The 18,866-nt window shown below is 44.3% G+C and overlaps 1 protein-coding gene across 3 annotated transcripts in view; it reads right to left on the reverse strand.

The window, feature by feature from the left end:
- LOC115180283 (USP6 N-terminal-like protein) overlaps positions 1 to 18,866 on the reverse strand; it is an 87,605-nt gene that overhangs the window by 17,695 nt on the left and 51,044 nt on the right. For all 3 annotated transcript variants that reach the window (XM_029742252.1, XM_029742250.1, XM_029742251.1), the window contains 4 exons: positions 10,074 to 10,147; positions 7,086 to 7,168; positions 5,412 to 5,451; positions 4,935 to 5,015 (listed from right to left, as the gene is read on the reverse strand). In XM_029742252.1, the coding sequence (XP_029598112.1) occupies positions 4,935 to 5,015; positions 5,412 to 5,451; positions 7,086 to 7,168; positions 10,074 to 10,147 (278 nt within the window). The remainder of the gene's footprint in view (positions 1 to 4,934; positions 5,016 to 5,411; positions 5,452 to 7,085; positions 7,169 to 10,073; positions 10,148 to 18,866) is intronic.

Raw genomic sequence — 18,866 nt, forward strand, 5'->3', positions numbered from 1 at the left:
CACCCCAAAGCCATAAACACGGGCACCCTCATAGATATCATCCTAACCAACTTGCCCTCTAAATACACCTCTGCTCTTTTCAACCAAGATCTCAGCGATCACTGCCTCATTGCCTGCATCCGTAATGGGTCAGCGGTCAAACGACCTCCACTCATCACTGTCAAACGCTCCCTGAAACATATCAGCGAGCAAGCCTTTCTAATCGACCTGGCCCTGGTATCCTGGAAGGATATTGACCTCATGCCTGGTTATTTATTTTTTTAATGCCTTCCTCACCATCTTAAATAAGCATGCCCCATTCAAGAAATTTAGATCCAGGAACAGATATAGCCCTTGGTTCTCTCCAGACCTGACTGCCCTAAACCAACACAAAAACATCCTGTGGTGTTCTGCATTAGCATCGAACAGGCTCCGTGATATGCAACTTTTCAGGGAAGTTAGAAACCAATATACACAGGCAGTTAGAAAAGCCAAGGCTAGCTTTTTCAAGCAGAAATTTGCTTCCTGCACCACAAACTCAAAAACGTTCTGGGACACTGTAAAGTCCATGGAGAATAAGAACACCTCCTCCCAGCTGCCCACTGCACTGAGGATAGGAAACTCCGTCACCTCCGATAAATCCACTATAATTGAGAATTTCAATAAGCATTTTTCTACGGTGGGCCATGCTTTCCACCTGGCTACCCCTACCGCGGTCAACAGCACTGCACCCCCCACAGCTACTCACCCAAGCCTTCCCCATTTCTCCTTCTCCCAAATCCAGTCAGCTGATGTTCTGAAAGAGCTGCAAAATCTGGACCCCTACAAATCAGCCGGGCTAGACAATCTGGACCCTTTCTTTCTAAAATTATCTGCCGAAATTGTTGCAACTCCTATTACTAGCCTGTTCAACCTCTCGTGTCTACTGAGATTCCAAAAGATTGGAAAGCAGCAGCTGTCATCCCCCTCTACAAAAGAGGGGACACTCTTGACCCAAACTGCTACAGACCTATATCTATCCTACCCTGCCTTTCTAAGTTCTTCGAAAGCCAAGTCAACAAACAAATTACCGACCATTTTGAATCCCACCGCACCTTCTCCGCTATGCAATCTGGTTTCAGAGCTGGTCATGGGTGCACCTCAGCCACGCTCAAGGTCCTAAACGATATTGTAACCGCCATCGGTAAGAAACAATACTGTGCTGCCGTATTCATTGACCTGGCCAAGACTTTCGACTCCGTCAATCACCAAATCCTCATCGGCAGACTCAATAGCCTTGGTTTCGCAAACGATTGCCTCACCTGGTTCACCAACTACTTCTCTGATATAGTTCAATGTGTCAAATCGGAGGACCTGTTGTCCGGGCCTCTGGTAGTCTCTATGGGGGTGCCACAGGGTTCAATTCTTGGGCCAACTCTTTTCTCTGTATACATCAATGATGTCGCTCTTGCTGCTGGTGAGTCTCTGATCTACCTCTACGCAGACGACACCATTCTGTATACTTCTGGCCCTTCTTTGGACACTGTGTTAACAATCCTCCAGACGAGCTTCAATGCCATACAACTCTCCTTCCGTGGCCTCCAACTGCTCTTAAATACAAGTAAAACTAAACGCATGCTCTTCAACCGATCGCTGCCCGCACCTGCCCGCCCGTCCAGCATCTCTACTCTGGACGGTTCTTACTTAGAATATGTGGACAACTACAAATACCTAGGTGTCTGGTTAGACTGTAAGCTCTCCTTCCAGACTCACATCAAACATCTCCAATCCAAAGTTAAATCTAGAATTGGCTTCCTATTTCGCAACAAAGCATCCTTCACTCATGCTGCCAAACATACCCTCGTAAAACTGACCATCCTACCGATCCTCGACTTCGGCGATGTCATTTAGAAAATAGCCTCCAATACCCTACTCAATAACCTGGATGCAGTCTATCACAGTGCCATCCGTTTTGTCACCAAAGCCCCATATACTACCCACCACAGCGACCTGTATGCTCTCGTTGGCTGGCCCTCGCTTCATACTCGTCGCCAAACCCACTGGCTCCAGGTCATCTACAAGACCCTGCTAGGTAAAGTCCCCCCTTATCTCAGCTCGCTGGTCACCATAGCAGCACCCACCTGTAGCACGCGCTCCAGCAGGTATATCTCTCTGGTCACCCCCAAAGCCAATTCCTCCTTTTGCCGTCTCTCCTTCCAGTTCTCCGCTGCCAATGACTGGAACGAACTACAAAAATCTCTGAAACTGGAAGCACTTATCTCCCTCACTAGCTTTAAGCACCAGCTGTCAGAGCAGCTCACAGATCACTGCACCTGTACATAGCCCATCTATAATTTAGCCCAAACAACTACCTCTTCCCCTACTGTATTTATTTTGCATCACACACACACACACACACACACACACACACACACACACACACACACAGTGCATCTTCATTACTCAGCAGGTAGAACACAGAGAGAGGTGGGAGGAGAGAGAGAGAAACATTGATTTGGAAGGAGATGTGTTTAGGCATCGGATGGCCAGTGATGGGTGATAATTAAAGGTTAACAAATCAGTTTAGGTTGTATGCTCATAGTGCATGTTAGTCTGTGTGTGTGTGTGTGTGTAGTATACGTGTTCTCTGTGAGTGTGGAGGTGTGTGTTTGTACTGTGTAGTGTGTGTGTGCAGTGCGTGTGCCAGATAGACCCACTCAGGGCTTGATGTCTCTACAGCGACAGCCCTGTAATTAGTGCTCTGATGAGGAAGTCAATGAGTGCACCTGTTCCACTAATCATCCATTGATGTGTGTGTGTTTGTGTGCATTTGTGCGTGTGGTGTCTTTTGATGAGTTTATAGTGTGTGTGTGTGTGTGTGTGTGTGTGTGTGTGTGTGTGTGTGTGTGTTAGAGGTCGACCGATTAATCGTAATGGCAGATTAATTACGGCCGATTTCAAGTTTTCATAACAATCGGTAATCGGTATTTTTGGCCACCGATTTGCCTGCATATTTAGTTAATATTGCCTGCTAACATGAAATTGTGTCACATCTCTAGCGTTCATTGCACGCAGAGTCAGGGTATATGCAACAGTTTGGGCCGCCTGGCTCGTCGCGAACTAATTTGCCAGAATTTTATGTAATTATGACATAACATTGAAGGTTGGGCAATGTAACAGGAATATTTAGACTTAGGGATGCCACCCGTTAGATAAAATACGGAACGGTTCCGTATTTCACTGACAGGAAAAACGTTTTGTTTTCGAGACGATAGTTTCCGGATTCAACCATATTAATGACCTAAGGCTCACATTACTGTGTGTTATTATGTTATAATTAAGTCTATGATTTGATAGAGCAGTCTGACTGAGTGGTGGTAGGCAGCAGCAGGCTCGTAAGCATTCATTCAAAACAGCCCTTTCGTGCGTTTGCCAGCAGCCCTTCGCAATGCATTGCGCTGTTTATGACTTCAAGCCTGTCAACTCCCAAGATGAGGCTGGTGTAACCGAGGTGAAATGGCTAGCTAGTTAGCCGGGTGCGCGCTAATAGCGTTTCAAACGTCACTCGCTCTGCATGGGTAACAATGCTTCGAGGGTGGCTGTTGTCGATGTGTTCCTGGTTTGAGCCCAGGTAGGGGCGAGCAGAGGGACGGAAGCTATACTGTTACACTGGCAATACTAAAGTGCCTATAAGAACATCCAATAGTCAAAGGCATATGAAATACAAATCGTATAGAGAGAAATAGTCCTATAATTCCTATAATAACTACAACCTAAAACTTCTTATCTGCGAATATTGAAGACGCATGTTAAAAGGAACCACCAGCTTTCATATGTTCTCATGTTCTGAGCAAGGAAATTAAACGTTAGCTTTTTTACATGGCACATAATGCACTTTTACTTTCTTCAACACTTTGTTTTTGCATTATTTAAACCAAATTGAACATGTTTCATTATTTATTGATGTATTATATTAAGTTAAAATAAGTGCTCATTCAGTATTGTTGTAATTGTCATTATTACAAATAAATAAAAAAAAATATAAAAAATAATAATAATTTAAAAAAAATCCGCATCGGCGTTGAATTATCGGTATCGGCGTTGAAAAATCATAATCAGTCGACCTCTAGTGTGTGTGTGTGTGTGTGTGTGTGTATATGAGATCTAATGTCTCTTCAGTGTAGAGGTCTCTCCTGCTCGCTGCACTCCACAGTCCTCTATCTGTACCATCAATTGACTGTCACAACAACACCTGACCCAGGCTCTGCACTACAGCAGATGTTAAGTAGAACTACAGATTACACCTGCCCTGCAGACGCTAGAACCTGCCCTACAGACGCTAGAACCTGCCCTACAGACGCTAGAACCTGCCCTTCAGACGCTAGAACCGTATGACTGCATTAGTATTCTATTGTTTTCAGCAGCACAGGAAACAAAGAGAGCCATCAACCGTAACCCGTTTAACCAGCCGAGAGAAACGAGCAGAGCAGGGACTGACAGAATACGGATACCCCTAAAGGGGAGGTGGGGGGGGGGGAGAAACAACAAGTCCTTGGTGGTTGTTGCTTGTCACGCAATTCTTGAAACCAGAGAAAGAGAGAGAACAAGGCTAAAACATTCCCCTAGCCAAAGGTTCATTTAAAGACAAATCTCCAATTCTCGCAGGAACCACCTCAGAGTACAACTGAAGGACGTCAGAACTGAATGCCCGAGGGTCCAACACCTATCATAAAGAAGACCCCAAACTCAGGCACTAACAAAGACAGCCATTACAGAGACCGGACCCCTTTAAATGCTCTTCAGGGTGAGACTCACTAATATTTGTTCACCAAAGAGAAGAAGAGATGTGAGGCACGAGGAGTGGAGGAGAAGAATGTGGAATGTAATATTTGACATCAGGAATGTGGGAATGAGATATTTTAAGAGAGACTGCAAGAAGGGGGAGAGATGGTGAGGGAGGAAGAGAGAGATCGTACCTTTTCACTGTTCTTATACTTGTCCCAGCTCTTCATCATCTTCAGCCATTTTGAGGTCCTTTCTACCTCTATGTGTTTTTGCTGAGGGGACACAGGAAGTGGCATGTTAACACTTCCTCATTACCAAAACTCTGGAGGAACTGTATATGCAGACAAATAGGCAGTATCATACATTTTATGATGTAGGATGAGGCAAAGGTTACAGTGAAATTAGAATGCAATCTAAACATCAGCTCAGAACATTATGAAACGCATTGTGAGCTACAGTAGAAGACTACAAAATGTTAGGATTCTGAAAAGGAAAGAGCTAATACATTCTCGGCAACCAGAGTTCTATTCATAGCAGTGACAGTAATCGTTATGCGTGTGAAAGACATTTTGTTCTTTCTCATCTGTGAAGGCCATTTTACAGCGGCATAGACATGTGGGACGGGAGACATGTAGTTAGCCCTGAGGGTCGGAAACATGGTCGCTCACCTTCTCTTCCACCGAGTCGTAGGACGGAAGGTCATTCTCACTGGAGAGGAGAAAACAAACAAGCTTTAGTATTACACAGCGTTGGTTTATATTTTAGACACATTCTTGCTTTGAAAATATGCAAGGTATCAATCATTGTTTGACCATGGGCTTAGCTAAGGCTTTGCTGGTCTGGGCCTTTAAGAACATTACACATTTGGTAGAGGGGTGGAATGTTAGTAGGCTGTCTCTCTGTCCAACTCATCTCCCTCATACGCGGCGAAGACGGACAAGATGGAGCCTCAAGATGAGGTGTCTCAACGTGAATACGGGCCACTCAAAGATTCTTTCCAGAGGAAGTGGAGTCATTAAAGAAATAAATGCCGTAGCTGCCAGAGCTCGTTTAACCTTCCCTAACACTCATCAAAGGGAGGGAACATTACACGTCGGCAGCCAAGCAAACAGGAAATAACACATTAAAACATTCCTCCATTCTGGCTACTGTCCTGTCCCCGTTTCAATGCCTCTATGGCCATCCGTCAGTTACACTATGAAACTAACAGTTCAGAGCAGCACAGTTCTCTCTGTGCCACTCAGCCCACTGGCTTAGATCAGAAAAACGGGATTTCCCCATGGTGGGGGCCTGTTCCAATACTCTCAAAATGCATCCTTCCTTGTTTTAGTAATATTAAATAATCTGTCCATGACTGGGCAAGTGAAAGTAAGGTTTCCTCTCCATTGCTTTAACCAATCCAACATTGGTCAGACCTGTGATCAGGTCAGATCTGTGATGACTTCATGGAAGGGAACAGAGCCTGGGTCCCATCCTCCACTTCCTGTGTCTCTGTCCCGGGACTGCCCTGACCCCTGAACCTGGCCTTTAACTCATACAGGAAGCACAGGGAGTTTGCAGTCAGTTTGTCGGTTTCTGCCTGTAAATGGGGCATTCCCTTCTTTTCTCCCTCATTGTCGTCGTCACACCTAGTCAGTATGACCTAGAAAGGGCTCTCCTTCATAGGCTATTTCATGGAGCCTGAGGCCTCATCTCTACTGTCTTAACCATGGGCCCCAGCTCTGTGTCCTAACCAGTCCACAGTCCTGGCATTAGGTCACAACCATAACCTTCAGCCAAGCCCCCATCTGCTCTCTTTCCATCCCTCTCTCTCCCAGACCGTAGCCTTCACCCAAGCCTCAACCTCTCCATCCTTCCCTCTCTCCAGACTATAACCTCTCCATCTCTCTCCTATACCGTGACTCTGGCCCTGGGCCTGAGCTCCTACACTGATGCCTTGTGATTGTGGCTAACACTGCAGCTTCCTGCCTGGACCAGCCCACATGTGCCAGCCTATATATAACTGTTATAACTGCCTAAGAACAGTGTTATATAAGGGCCATGCAACCCCACTGCTGGCCATGCCAAAGCCACACAACACACCAGGATATAGAGAGGGGCTTATACTCAACACTAAGCTGTATAGAGAGTCACTTTCTCCTACTTCAAGACAATGGTACTATTTTAAACTAGTGTTCTTTGAAGCTTTTACTGAAGTTAAATATCAGAACACAAACAAGGGAGAAGATTGTGGTGTCTGTGAATGATTCACATTTCAAAGTTTATTTGCCATGTGTAATGAATTGATCACCTAAGGGTGTGTGTGTGTGTGTGTGTGTGTGTGTGTGTGTGTGTGCTCTTACTGTACGAAGCCGAAGCGGTCAATGACTTTGTACAGGTGGAAGCTTGCATCCTCCCAGGGTTCCACAGTGGCGCCCTCTTTTCCCTGCAATCAAAGAGCCTTATGGGTAAAGCAATGAATAACAAGTAGTTTGAAATGCATTTGTGCTTAAAAAAAAATACATCCTTGGGGAACATTTGTTTACTTTGAATGCAGCACAAATGAGAAGGAATACCAATGAGATACTTTGAATTTTAAGAAGTAAAGTAACTGAATGCCTATACAGAACAGAATGGCTACATACTTTGTAAACATCGACACTATTACAAGAGACAGAACATGATCAGTGTTATTCTACACTGAACAAAAATATAAACGCAACATGTAAAGTGTTGGTCCCATGTTTCATGAGCTAAAATAAATGATCGCAGACATTTTCCATACGCACAGAATAAGCTTATTTCTCTCAAATTGTGTGCACAAATTTGTTTACATCCCTGTTAGCGGACATTTCTCCTTTGCCAAGATAATCCATCCACCTGACAGGTGTGGCATATCAAGAAGTTGATTAAACAGCATTATAATTACACAGGTGCACCTTGTGTTGGGGACAAAAAAAGGCCACTAAAAATGTGCCGTTTTATCACACAACAAAATGCCACAGATGTCTCAAGTTGCGCAATTGGCATGCTGACTGCAAGAAATGTCCACTAGGGCTGTTGCCAGAGAATTTAATGTAAATGTTTCTACCATAAGCCGCCTCCAAAGTAGTTTGAGAATTTGGCAGTACGTCCATACGGACTAACAACCGCAGACCATGTTTATGGCGTTGTGTGGAAGAGCGGTTTGCTGATGTCAACGTTGTGAACAGAGTGCCCCATGGTGGCGGTGGGGTTATGGTAAGGGCAGGTAGGTATAGGCTACGGACAACTAACACAATTGACTTTTATCGATGGCAATTTGAATGCACAGAGCTACCGTGATGAGATCCTGAGGCCCATTGTCGTGCCATTCATCCACCGCCATCACCCCATGTTTCAGCATGGTAATGCACGGCACCATGTCGCAAGAATCTGTACACAATTCCTGGAAGCTAAAAATGTCTTGCATTGGCTTGCATACTCAGACATGTCACCCATTGAGCATGTTTGGGATGCTCTGGATCGATGTGTACGACAGCGTGTTCCAGTCACCATCTGTGACCAACAGATGCATATCTGTATTCCCAGTCATGTGAAATCCATAGATTAGGGCCTACCGAATTTATTTCAATAGACTGATTTCCTTATATGAACTGTAACTCAGTAAAATTGTTGCATGTTGTGTTTATATTTTTGTTCAGTATATTTACCCTCAGACAGTCTGGAGCAGGGATGGGCAACTCCAGTCCTCCCTGCTCCCCTTCAGTGAGAGTGTGTGTGTGTGTGTGTGTGTGTGTGTGTGCATGCTATGCTTGGCTGTGCTAGAGAGCCTAGCCCTGCTGCTAACAGGTGCGAAATGAAGAGTTAGGCAGACGCACCAAGTCACAGCCTGACTCAAGGCAGAGGAGAGGCTGTTGAATTCAGACAATAGAAAGAAAGTCAACATTGAAAATGGGAGTGGAGAAGGCATGAGAGCAAAGGGAAGATAATGAGAAAATGAAAATAAATTGTGAAGATGGAAGGATTGTATAGAGAAACAAATACAAAGGAAAGAAAGAGAGAGAGAACATGTGGGAGACAAATAGAGGGGCGGCGGGTAGCCTAGTGGTTAGAGCGTTGGGCCAGTAACTGAAAGGTTGCTAGATCGAATCCCTGAGCTGACAAGGTAAAAACCTGTCGTTCTGCCCCTGAACAAGGCAGTTAACCCACTGTTCCCCGGTAAGCCATCATTGTAAATAAGAATTTGTTCTTAACTGACTTGCCATGTTAAATAAATGTAAAAAAAAAATTTAAAGTCTAAAGAGGTGATGAATAGAAAAAGAGAGCGAGCTAAACAATGTCCAGCTGAGGTCTGTACTGCTAGACTGAAGACCAGCTGGATGTCTCCTTCCCGCACTCCCTCTGTTTACTGGAAATCCTGTCCTAACTTAACCCAGCTCCCCCACACAGCAGAAACAGGGTAACATGTATATAAATACATCAAAAAGACACATCTGGGATGAATAGATTGTTCTTACATCCAACCTCAGGCCGAACACACACAGAGCCTAGGAGAGATGTCAGCGGAGACACAGACTGTGTCTAAAGCCCATGTCATGTGGTATCTGCGTATAGGCACAGGGACGAACGCACAAGACAGCTGTGTAAAATCAATGCCATAGCAGAATTGGAGCATGATTCTGTTCAGGGTTTCACTTTGTCAAGCTTTCCATGTCTCTGGCGTCTATGATTGCCTCTGTCCCAGTTTGAGAGTGTATAGAATGTTTCTTCCGGTATTCTCCTGTAGTCAAAGGAAACAGGAGGGATCGGCCGTACGCCATCGTACCCTTGAATGAAACCCCATTGATAGAAAACGTTGAGGTCTGTAGTGAGAGCATGAACTCCATCTTTGTTTTGATAACAGTCTCCCTTCCAGGGTCGCCCCCCCCCCCCCGACACTGTCATTATGAAACTGAATTGGTTTTCATTGGACTCGTTCCGCCTCGCCAACGAGAGAAAATGGACTCCTCTTGTGATCAGGGTCAAACATCAAAACATAATTAAACTCTGTGTCAGAATGCCCGCCTCTCTCCTCCACTCCATCCCTCCCTCACTGCTCCTCTCTTAACGAGCGGGCTTGATTATACTGCCCGCTGGACTAAATTAAAAAGGCTAATTTATAAACCAGGCACGACAGCTGGCTATAGTGATGATGCCACAGGCAATGGAAAGAGGTGCCACACACACACTTTTCACCATCAGTCTGACAAAGCACAAATCTCTGGAAACCTCCTAGAAATATTGTTATCCCAGCTTCTGTCTGGTACTGACAGACAAACATTCAATGCTGCAGGTGATTTACTGTCCTTCATTAGCGAAGGGGTTCTTACCTTGTCATATTTGGAGACGATCTCAGCCCTCTCCTTCTCAAGCCTCAGCACAGCATCCTGCTCTGTACCAGACGCTGCCAGAGAAAACAGAGGGGGGGAGGAGAGAGAGAGAGAGAGAGGAAGGTAGAAGAAGAGGAAGATAGATGGAAGAAAAGGAGAAGAGTTCAAATGTCAACCTTTGTATTGTGGTCCCAGTAGGCTCAGTGAAGGCCAATACAGACGGGAAGTGGTCGTGTTGTACCTTTTCACTACTATCAAACACTAAATGGTTCAGTTCTCTGGCCCCACACTGAGCCAGGGGTCAAAGGTTAAAGCATGGCCTACTGTAGCACACACTGGGGGCCATGTCTGAGTCACACTGGTGGAACCAGCAGGACTCCCCAGGGGTGGAGTCTATCATACACAGCTAAGAGGCTGTTTGAGAGCAGTAGTGTGTGTGTGTGTGTTTGTTTGAGAGCCGTTGAGTTGAGCCACTGAGTTGAGCCACACGCGGTGCGTGCGCACGTCAGCTATTATGCCCCAGACGGACGATTAGCGAGAAACTGTCACGCGTGACCAGGATGCTGAGGGCGCCGAACAAGGACGCGCACACACCTCCTTTACCACTCAACCAAGTGAGTTTCCTCCATTTACAATCCTTGGTATCCTCATCAGATGACTGTATGAGCTGACCGGTCGAATGTAAAGGTCCAACAAACAGTCACTCCACACACACACACACACACACTGCCACTTCCTGATTCAGCAGCCAATGGGAAGCTCAAAATACAGGAAAACACATTAACAAAGCTGGAACAAAATATATATGTGTGTATGTGTGTGTGTGTGTTCATGGTTTGAAGCGCTGTGGTAATAGTGGAAAAATAGTGGAAAACGAAAAAGTCGAGGTCAGATTTATTGAAAGAGCCCCATTGGTTCTATGAGTTGACCAATAACAGGTAGTTCTTGTGCTGGAATGCAGTCAGCCAGAATATACTGTGTATCTGAGGTTTTCTATTAGCAAAAGCCAGGTACTAAATCATCCTTCCTGATGTAAAAATATTCTGGTACACTTTGTTCCGGTCAAGTCCTGATGGAAAAAGATAGTGAATCTTTCCAGGCGACGGACCAATTGGCATTTCACCTGCTTTGATGTACCTGCACTGAGCTGCCAGCCAAATGCACATTAGAAAGACAAGTTGTGTGTGTGTGTGTGTGTGTGTGCGCGCGCCTCAGACACATTGGACTCACGTGGAGATTGAGAATAAACAGAGCACTGAACACATTTTCTGTAAATCTATTTTTACACAGCTTGAGGCAGCTTGTCGGCCATGTCAGTGTGAGAATAAATACATTGCTCCATGCACAGCACAAGAAAGAACACAATACTGTGTTCTTAGTGAAAGAGGCTATTGTAGATACTCGGTGTGTGCTACTGTGTTTACTGAGCTGGTGTGAGACATGCCGTAAATTCTCTCCATTCACCAGAATGGCAGAGCAGCAACCACCAATGAGGATACAGCTTTTCAACCCTCTCCACCAATGAGATCTGCTGCTTCGCCTCCACTTAAGAAGTACCAAGCGTCCCAAGAGAAGGGTAGTTTTACAGTTTTAAATAATTTTATTTTTTCTCTTATCTTTCACATTTTCAGTATGTATTCCGACAGGAAGTGTTCCACTTTGATTCTTCCCCAATTCCTCCCTTGGCTCGTCCGGAATTCCAATATGTCCGAACAAACGACGCTCTTATCGAGCCGGCCGGAATTTTTATGACAGGGTGGTGTGTAACTGTCTGTCACAGTGAAAGGCATGCCGCCATTTGCTGACAATGGCACACAGAGGGGGAGAAGGGACAGCAGGGGGACACTGTCTGGGAAAAAATAACGTTTCCCCCCCCCCACTGAATTTTTCCATGGTTCAGTGGAATGGAATTCTGGGTCTTGAGTCTTCCTATAGTAAAGCCCAGTGTTGGCAGCAGTAACACACTGAACCCCCCAGCGCCCATATTAGTATTCAACAGGGGCAGCGCTTAAGCTAAACGCAATTAGACTCTTTCGTGCTCAGGGAATGGCACTAGCATCCGTGACTCCGTGTTTGTAAGGGCTTGGAGGCTCGTTCAGAATTATTGTGTTTGTTGTGTTGCTTGGACTGCTGCGACTCCTCGTGCCTACAGAATACTCCTGGACAAGCCCCTTCCTTGAGGCTACAGGGCTGCTTGAGGAAAACATACATCCCTGAACCTTTGCACTTCCAGGGAGTCACCCCATCCTCCTCCCCATTCTTCACCCTTTTACTCACCCTGCCCACTCCTACTCCTCTTTTCCCTGGTTAGACCCCCTACATCCCTGACCTTTCACCCTTCCCTCATCCACCACTGCCAGTCTCAACCGCTTCCTCTTCACATGGCAGTGCCCTGTGGCGACGGCTGCGTAGAACGGCAGGTCATTTCCCTCTCCCGCTGCGGTTAAAATGTCCCCGTCGGTCTAGTGCTTTGCCTGAGCGGAAATTACCCGGTTCTCCGCTTTCCCCTTCACTCCTGCTCTCTACCACCCGTCAAACAGCTGTCCCTATCTTTCTCTCCATCCATCCATCCATCACAGAGGTCGTAAGAGTATTAGAAAAGAAAGCTGTCATTTTCCCTGCTGAAAGGTATTAATCATACATTAGGCTTCTGGAAAACGTCACTGAAAGAACAAAGGAGAGAACTGGTCTTGCTCACTCACAGGTTAGGGACAACATGTTGTCAATCTATATATAACCTGTCTGTCCATGATGATTCAAGTGTAGATTAAGTCTATAAAAGAAGGATCATGCATTCATCCAATCAGACTCAGAGCCCGTCTTCTGGACAACAGCATCATCAAAAACAACAGACTTTAAAATAACATCCCTCTCAGTTTACATAATAACACTGTGTCTTCCTGTGTCGTCTATCTGTAAAGTATCTGTCTGTATTCATCACAACTCCTGTCAAAGAATGAGTCTGGATGACTGTAAAGAACCGTATGACAATAGACAATATATAATATTCTGCTCCTCTCTTTTAGAGTCTAGTAGTTTCTAGTCCAAGACTTGTCTTTATAACAAGTAGTGTTCTTTTGCTCTCTGCTCCTCTCTCCCTCCAAGTTAACACTCATTGCTGTTTCTTATCTCAAAGGTACTGAAGCTGCATGGTTCTAATAGAAAGCCTGGTTGGAGGAGAAGTCATTTCCTGTCCTTTGTTCTTGAACTCAGTGCCTCACACTTCACTTTGTTCATCCGCCTCTCAGCCTGCCTGTGTTCAGCCAATCAACACGTCCCAAGGCCAGACCTGGAGACGACCAGGCTGAGTGCTGCCTCTATTCACCTTACCGCATTACATATTGGGGAAAAAGGATCTAGAAGGCAATCACGAAGTGCACCAAGGCCATGTCAAATCATGCCTTGGAATGAATAGAATGTAAAAAGTGAACAAAAAGATGAATGCCTACTGAGTAAGGACTGAAAGTGAAATAAAACTTTGGCGTTTGCGGTACGCCAAAGTTCTAAATGGAGCCTGTGTGTGCTGTCGCACCACTGTGTGTCCAAATATACAAACACATACACTAGCCTGATGTCACCCAATTGTCAGGGTAACAGCAAAAAAAAAAACTGTAGGCTAACCATACGTGGCATAACACTGGGCATGCTATTAGCATTGCTTCAAAACTATATTCATTTGCCCAAACTAGATGTAAAACACAAACATGTTTCTACCTATAACTAACCACATCACACATACAGTTGAAGTCAGAAGTTTACATACACTTAGGTTGGAGTCATTAAAACTAGTTTTTCAACCACTCCACAAATTTCTTGTTAACAAACTATAGTTTTGGCAAGTCGGTTAGGACATCTACTTTGTGCATGACACAAGTCATTTTTCCAACAATTGTTTACAGACAGATTATTTCACTTACAGTGAATTATAACACAATTCCAATGGGTCAAAAGTTTACAGCCAGTAAGTTGACTGTAGAGGTCGACCGATTAATCGGAACGGCCGATTAATTAGGGCCGATTTCAAGTTCTCATAACAATCGGAAATCTGTATTTTTTTCCTCCGACAATTATTTAACTAGGCAAGTCAGTTAAAAACACATTCTTATTTTCAATGACGGACTAGGAACGGTGGGTTAACTGCCTTGTTCAAGGGCAGAACAACAGATTTTTACCTTGTCAGCTCGGGGATTCGATCTTGCAATCTTACGGTTAACTAGTCCAACGCTCTAACCACCTGCTTTACATTGCACTTCACGAGAAGCCTGCCTGTTACGTGAATGCAGTAAGAAGCCAAGGTAAGTTGCTAGCTAGCATTAAACTTATCTTATAAAAAACAATCAATCAATCATAATCACTAGTTAACTACACATGGTTGATGATACTACTAGTTTATCTAGCCTGTCCTGCATTGCATATAATCGCTTAGGTACACGTTGCTCCAACCATAAACAATGCCTTTCTTAAAATCAATGCACAGAAGTATATATTTTTAAACCTGTATATTTAGCTAAAAGAAATCCAGGTTAGCAGGCAATATTAACCAGGTGAAATTGTGTCATTTTGCGTTCATTGCACGCAGTCAGGGTATATGCAACAGTTTGGGCCGCCTGGCTCGTTGTGAACTAATTTGCCAGAATTTTACATAATTATAACATAACATTGAAGGTTGTACAATTAAATATTCCTGTTACAACTTAGGGATGCCACCCGTTAGATAAAATACGGAACGGTTCCGTATTTCACTGACAGGAAAAAAACTTTTTGTTTTCGAGATAATAGTTTCCGGATTCGACCATATTAATGACCTAAGGCTTGTATTTCTGTGTATTATGTTATAATTAAGTCTATGATTTGATAGAGCAGTCTGACTGAGCAGTGGTAGGCAGCAGCAGGCTCGTAAGCGTTCATTCAAACTGCACTTTCGTGCGTTTGCCAGCAGCCCTTCGCAATGCATTGCGCTGTTTATGACTTCAAGCCTGTCAACTCCCAAGATTAGACTCGTGTAACCAATGTGAAATGGCTAGCTAGTTAGCCGGGTGCGCGCTAATAGCGTTTCAAACATCACTCGCTCTGAGACTTGGAGTAGTTGCTCCCCTTGCTCTGCATGGGTAACGCTGCTTCGAGGGTGGCTGTTGTCGATGTGTTCCTGGTTTGAGCCCAGGTAGGAGCGAGGAGAGGGACGGAAGCTATACTGTTACACTGGCAATACTAAAGTGCCTATAAGAACATCCAATAGTCAAAGGTATATGAAATACAAATCGTATAGAGAGAAATAGTCCTATAATTCCTATAATAACTACAACCTAAAACTTCTTATCTGCGAATATTGAAGACGCATGTTAAAAGGAACCACCAGCTTTCATATGTTCTCATGTTCTGAGCAAGGAACTTACACGTTAGCTTTTTTACATGGCACATATTGCACTTTTACTTTGTTCTCCAACACTTTGTTTTTGCATTATTTAAACCAAATTGAACATGTTTCATTATTTATTTGAGGCTAAATTGATTTTATTGATGTATTATATTAAGTTAAAATAAGTGTTCATTCAGTATTGTTGTAATTGTCATTATTACAAATAAATAAATTAAATATTGGCCGATTAATCGTATCGGTATTGAAAAATCCTAATCGGTCGACCTCTAGTTGACTCTGCCTTTAAACAGCTTGGAAAATTCCAGAACAGAACATAATTTGAGTCAATACCTGTGGATGTATTTCAAGGTCAACCTTCAAACTCAGTGCCTCTTTGCTTGACATCATGGGAAAATCTAAAGAAAACAGCCAAGACCTCAGAAAAAAAATTACAGACCTCCACAGGTCTAGGTTCATCCTTGAGAGCAATTTCCAAACGCCTGAAGGTACCACATTCATCTGTACAAACAATAGTACGCAAGTATAAACACCATGGGACTATGCAGCCGCCATACTGCTCAGGAAGGAGACACGTTCTGTCTCCGAGAGATGAATGTACTTGTGCGAAAAGTGCAAATCAATCCCAGAACAACAGCAAAGGACCTTGTGAAGATGCTGGAGGAAACAGGTACAAAAGTATCTATATCCACAGTAAAACGAGTCCTATATCGACATAACCTGAAAGGTCGCTCAGCAAGGAAGAAGCCACTTCTCCAAAACCACCACAAAAAAAGCCAGACTACGGTTTGCAACTGGACATGGGGACAAAGATCATAATTTTTGGAGAAATGATCTCTGGTCTGATGAAACAAAAATAGAACTGTTTGGCCATAATGACCATTGTTATATTCTGAGGAAAAAGGAGGAGGCTTGTAAGCCGAAGAACACCATCCCAACCGTGAAGCACGAGGGTGGCAGCATCATGGTGTGGGGGTGTTTTGCTGCAGGAGGGCCTGGTGCACTTCACAAAATAGATGGCATCATGAGGGAGGAAAATTGTGTGGATATATTGAAGCAACATCTGAAGACATCAGTCAGGAAGTTAAAGCTTGGTCGCAAATGTGTCTTCCAAATGGATAATGCCCCCAAGCATACTTCCAAAGTTGTGGCAAAATGGCTTAAAGACAACAAAATCAAGGTATTGGAGTGGCCATCACAAAGCCCTGACCTCAATCCCACAGAACATTTGTGGGCAGAACTGAAAAAGCGTGCGTGAGCAAGGAGGCCTACAACCCTGACTCAGTTACACCAGCTCTGTCAGGAGGAATGGGCCAAAATTCTCTGAACATATTGTGGGAAGCTCGTGGAAGGCTACCCGAAATGTTTGACCTAAGACAGGGAATTTTTACTAGGATTAAATGTCAGGAATTGTGAAAAACTGAGTTTAAATGCATTTGGCTAAGGTGTATGTAAACCTCCGACTTCAACTGTAGTTGACCTCAACAGTAGGGTTGCACAATTTGGGGAATATTCAGAGGTGGAAATTTTCCATGGGAATTAACGGGAATATATGCAAATTAATATTAAATTCATTTAAGTGTAGATTATTTTTGCATTGGATATATTTACCATATATGGAGACAGAAAAACAACATTTTACCTTATCATAAGTAGACATAATTGCAAATTATTAAATCCTTCCAATAAAAATAAAACAAATATTTAGTTAAGAATTGAACTTTATTTAAATGAGTTGACTCTTCACATGGGATGATTTCACTGAAAAATAAAAAGGGAATATTGAATGATCCCCAATGATCCATCGCATCTCCCAAAAACGTTTTCAACATACATCTGTAAAATGGTGGTCTAGAAACTAAAGCTTTGGTTGTCTTCCTCTCAGGCTTCCATGTCCTCCCTGGACCTCCTCAATGTCCACCTCTTGAACATCAGACTGAGGCCTCATCTTGACTGTCACTTTCCAACCTTGTTGAGGATGGCTCGTTGTCAGGCTCAAAATGCCTCAAATTTTCCCAGATGGTCACCAATTTTTCAACCCTTGTATTGGTCAACCTTTTGCATGCTTTGGTGTGTGTGTTCCTAAACCAGGACCATTTGCGCTCTGAGGTGGCTGATGTTGATGGGATTTGGAGGATGATGGAGGCAACTGGGGAAAGAGCCTCAGATCCACAAAGTATTTTCCATCAGGTGGCTGATGAGATATGTTGGCACGACTGCCATATTGCATCTCCATCCCAAAGCCCTTGCTTGGAAGTGTACTTCGCCAAACTGCCAAGAACCTTGCCCTTATCCAGGCCAAGGTGGCAGAACCTTGCCCTCATCCAGGCCAAGGTGGTGAGACACGGTAGTGATGACACCATGGGCCTTGTTGATCTCTGCACCAGACAGGATGCTCTTGCCAGCATACTTGGGGTCCAACATGTACGCTGTGGCGTGTATGTGCTTCAGGCAGAAGTCTTCACGCTTTTTGATGTATTTCCGAACTGCAGTTTCCTCTGCTTGGAGCAACAGTGAAGTGGGCAGGGCAGTACTGATTTCTTCTCTTACATCAGACAGGATGACACTGTCTCCCTCAATCCGTGCAATGGCTACTGCTATAGGCTTCAGGAGTTTCAGGCTGCTTACCACTCTCTACCAAAATACATCATCCAGGAGGATCCTCTTGATGGGGCTGTCCATTTCGGCAGACTGTGATATGGCCATTTCTTGGAGAGACTCCTTCCCCTCCAGGAGACTGTCAAACATGATGACAACACCACCCCAACGGGTGTTGCTGGGCAGCTTCAATGTGGTGCTCTTATTCTTCTCACTTTGCTTGGTGAGGTAGATTGCCGCTATAACTTGTTGTCCCTTCACATACCTAACCACTTCCTTGGCTCTCTTGTAGAGTGTATCTATTGTTTTCAGTGCCATGATGTCCTTGAGGAGCAAATTCAATGCATGAACAGCATAGCCAATGGGTGTGATGACTGCCTTCAGCTCATCTGCAATGTAGAGACCTGTGTGTCTGTTGTCCCTTGTGTCTGTGCTCTTGTAGAATACTGGTTGAGGGGTGGAGATGATGTAGTTAATTATTCCTTGCCCACGAACATTCGACCACCCATCAGAGATGATTGCAATCCAGTCTGCTTTCTCTATGATTTGCTTGACCTTCACTTGAACTCTGTTGAACTCTGCATCCAGCAAATGAGTAGATAAAGCATGTCTGGTTGGAGCGGTGTATGCTGGGCGAAGAACATTCAGAAATCCCTTCCAATATACATTGCCTGTGAGCATCAAAAGTGAACCAGTTGCATACACAGCTCGAGCAAGACATTAAATCAGCATCTCTGACTACATTCCTCCATTGAGTGAAAAAAACTTCTGATTCCAGGAGGACCATGCTATCGATAAGGTGTCTGATTCCTAATTTTCAC

This window comes from Salmo trutta, chromosome 40 (assembly GCF_901001165.1).
Source record: "Salmo trutta chromosome 40, fSalTru1.1, whole genome shotgun sequence".
In the NCBI taxonomy this organism is placed as follows: domain Eukaryota; kingdom Metazoa; phylum Chordata; class Actinopteri; order Salmoniformes; family Salmonidae; genus Salmo; species Salmo trutta.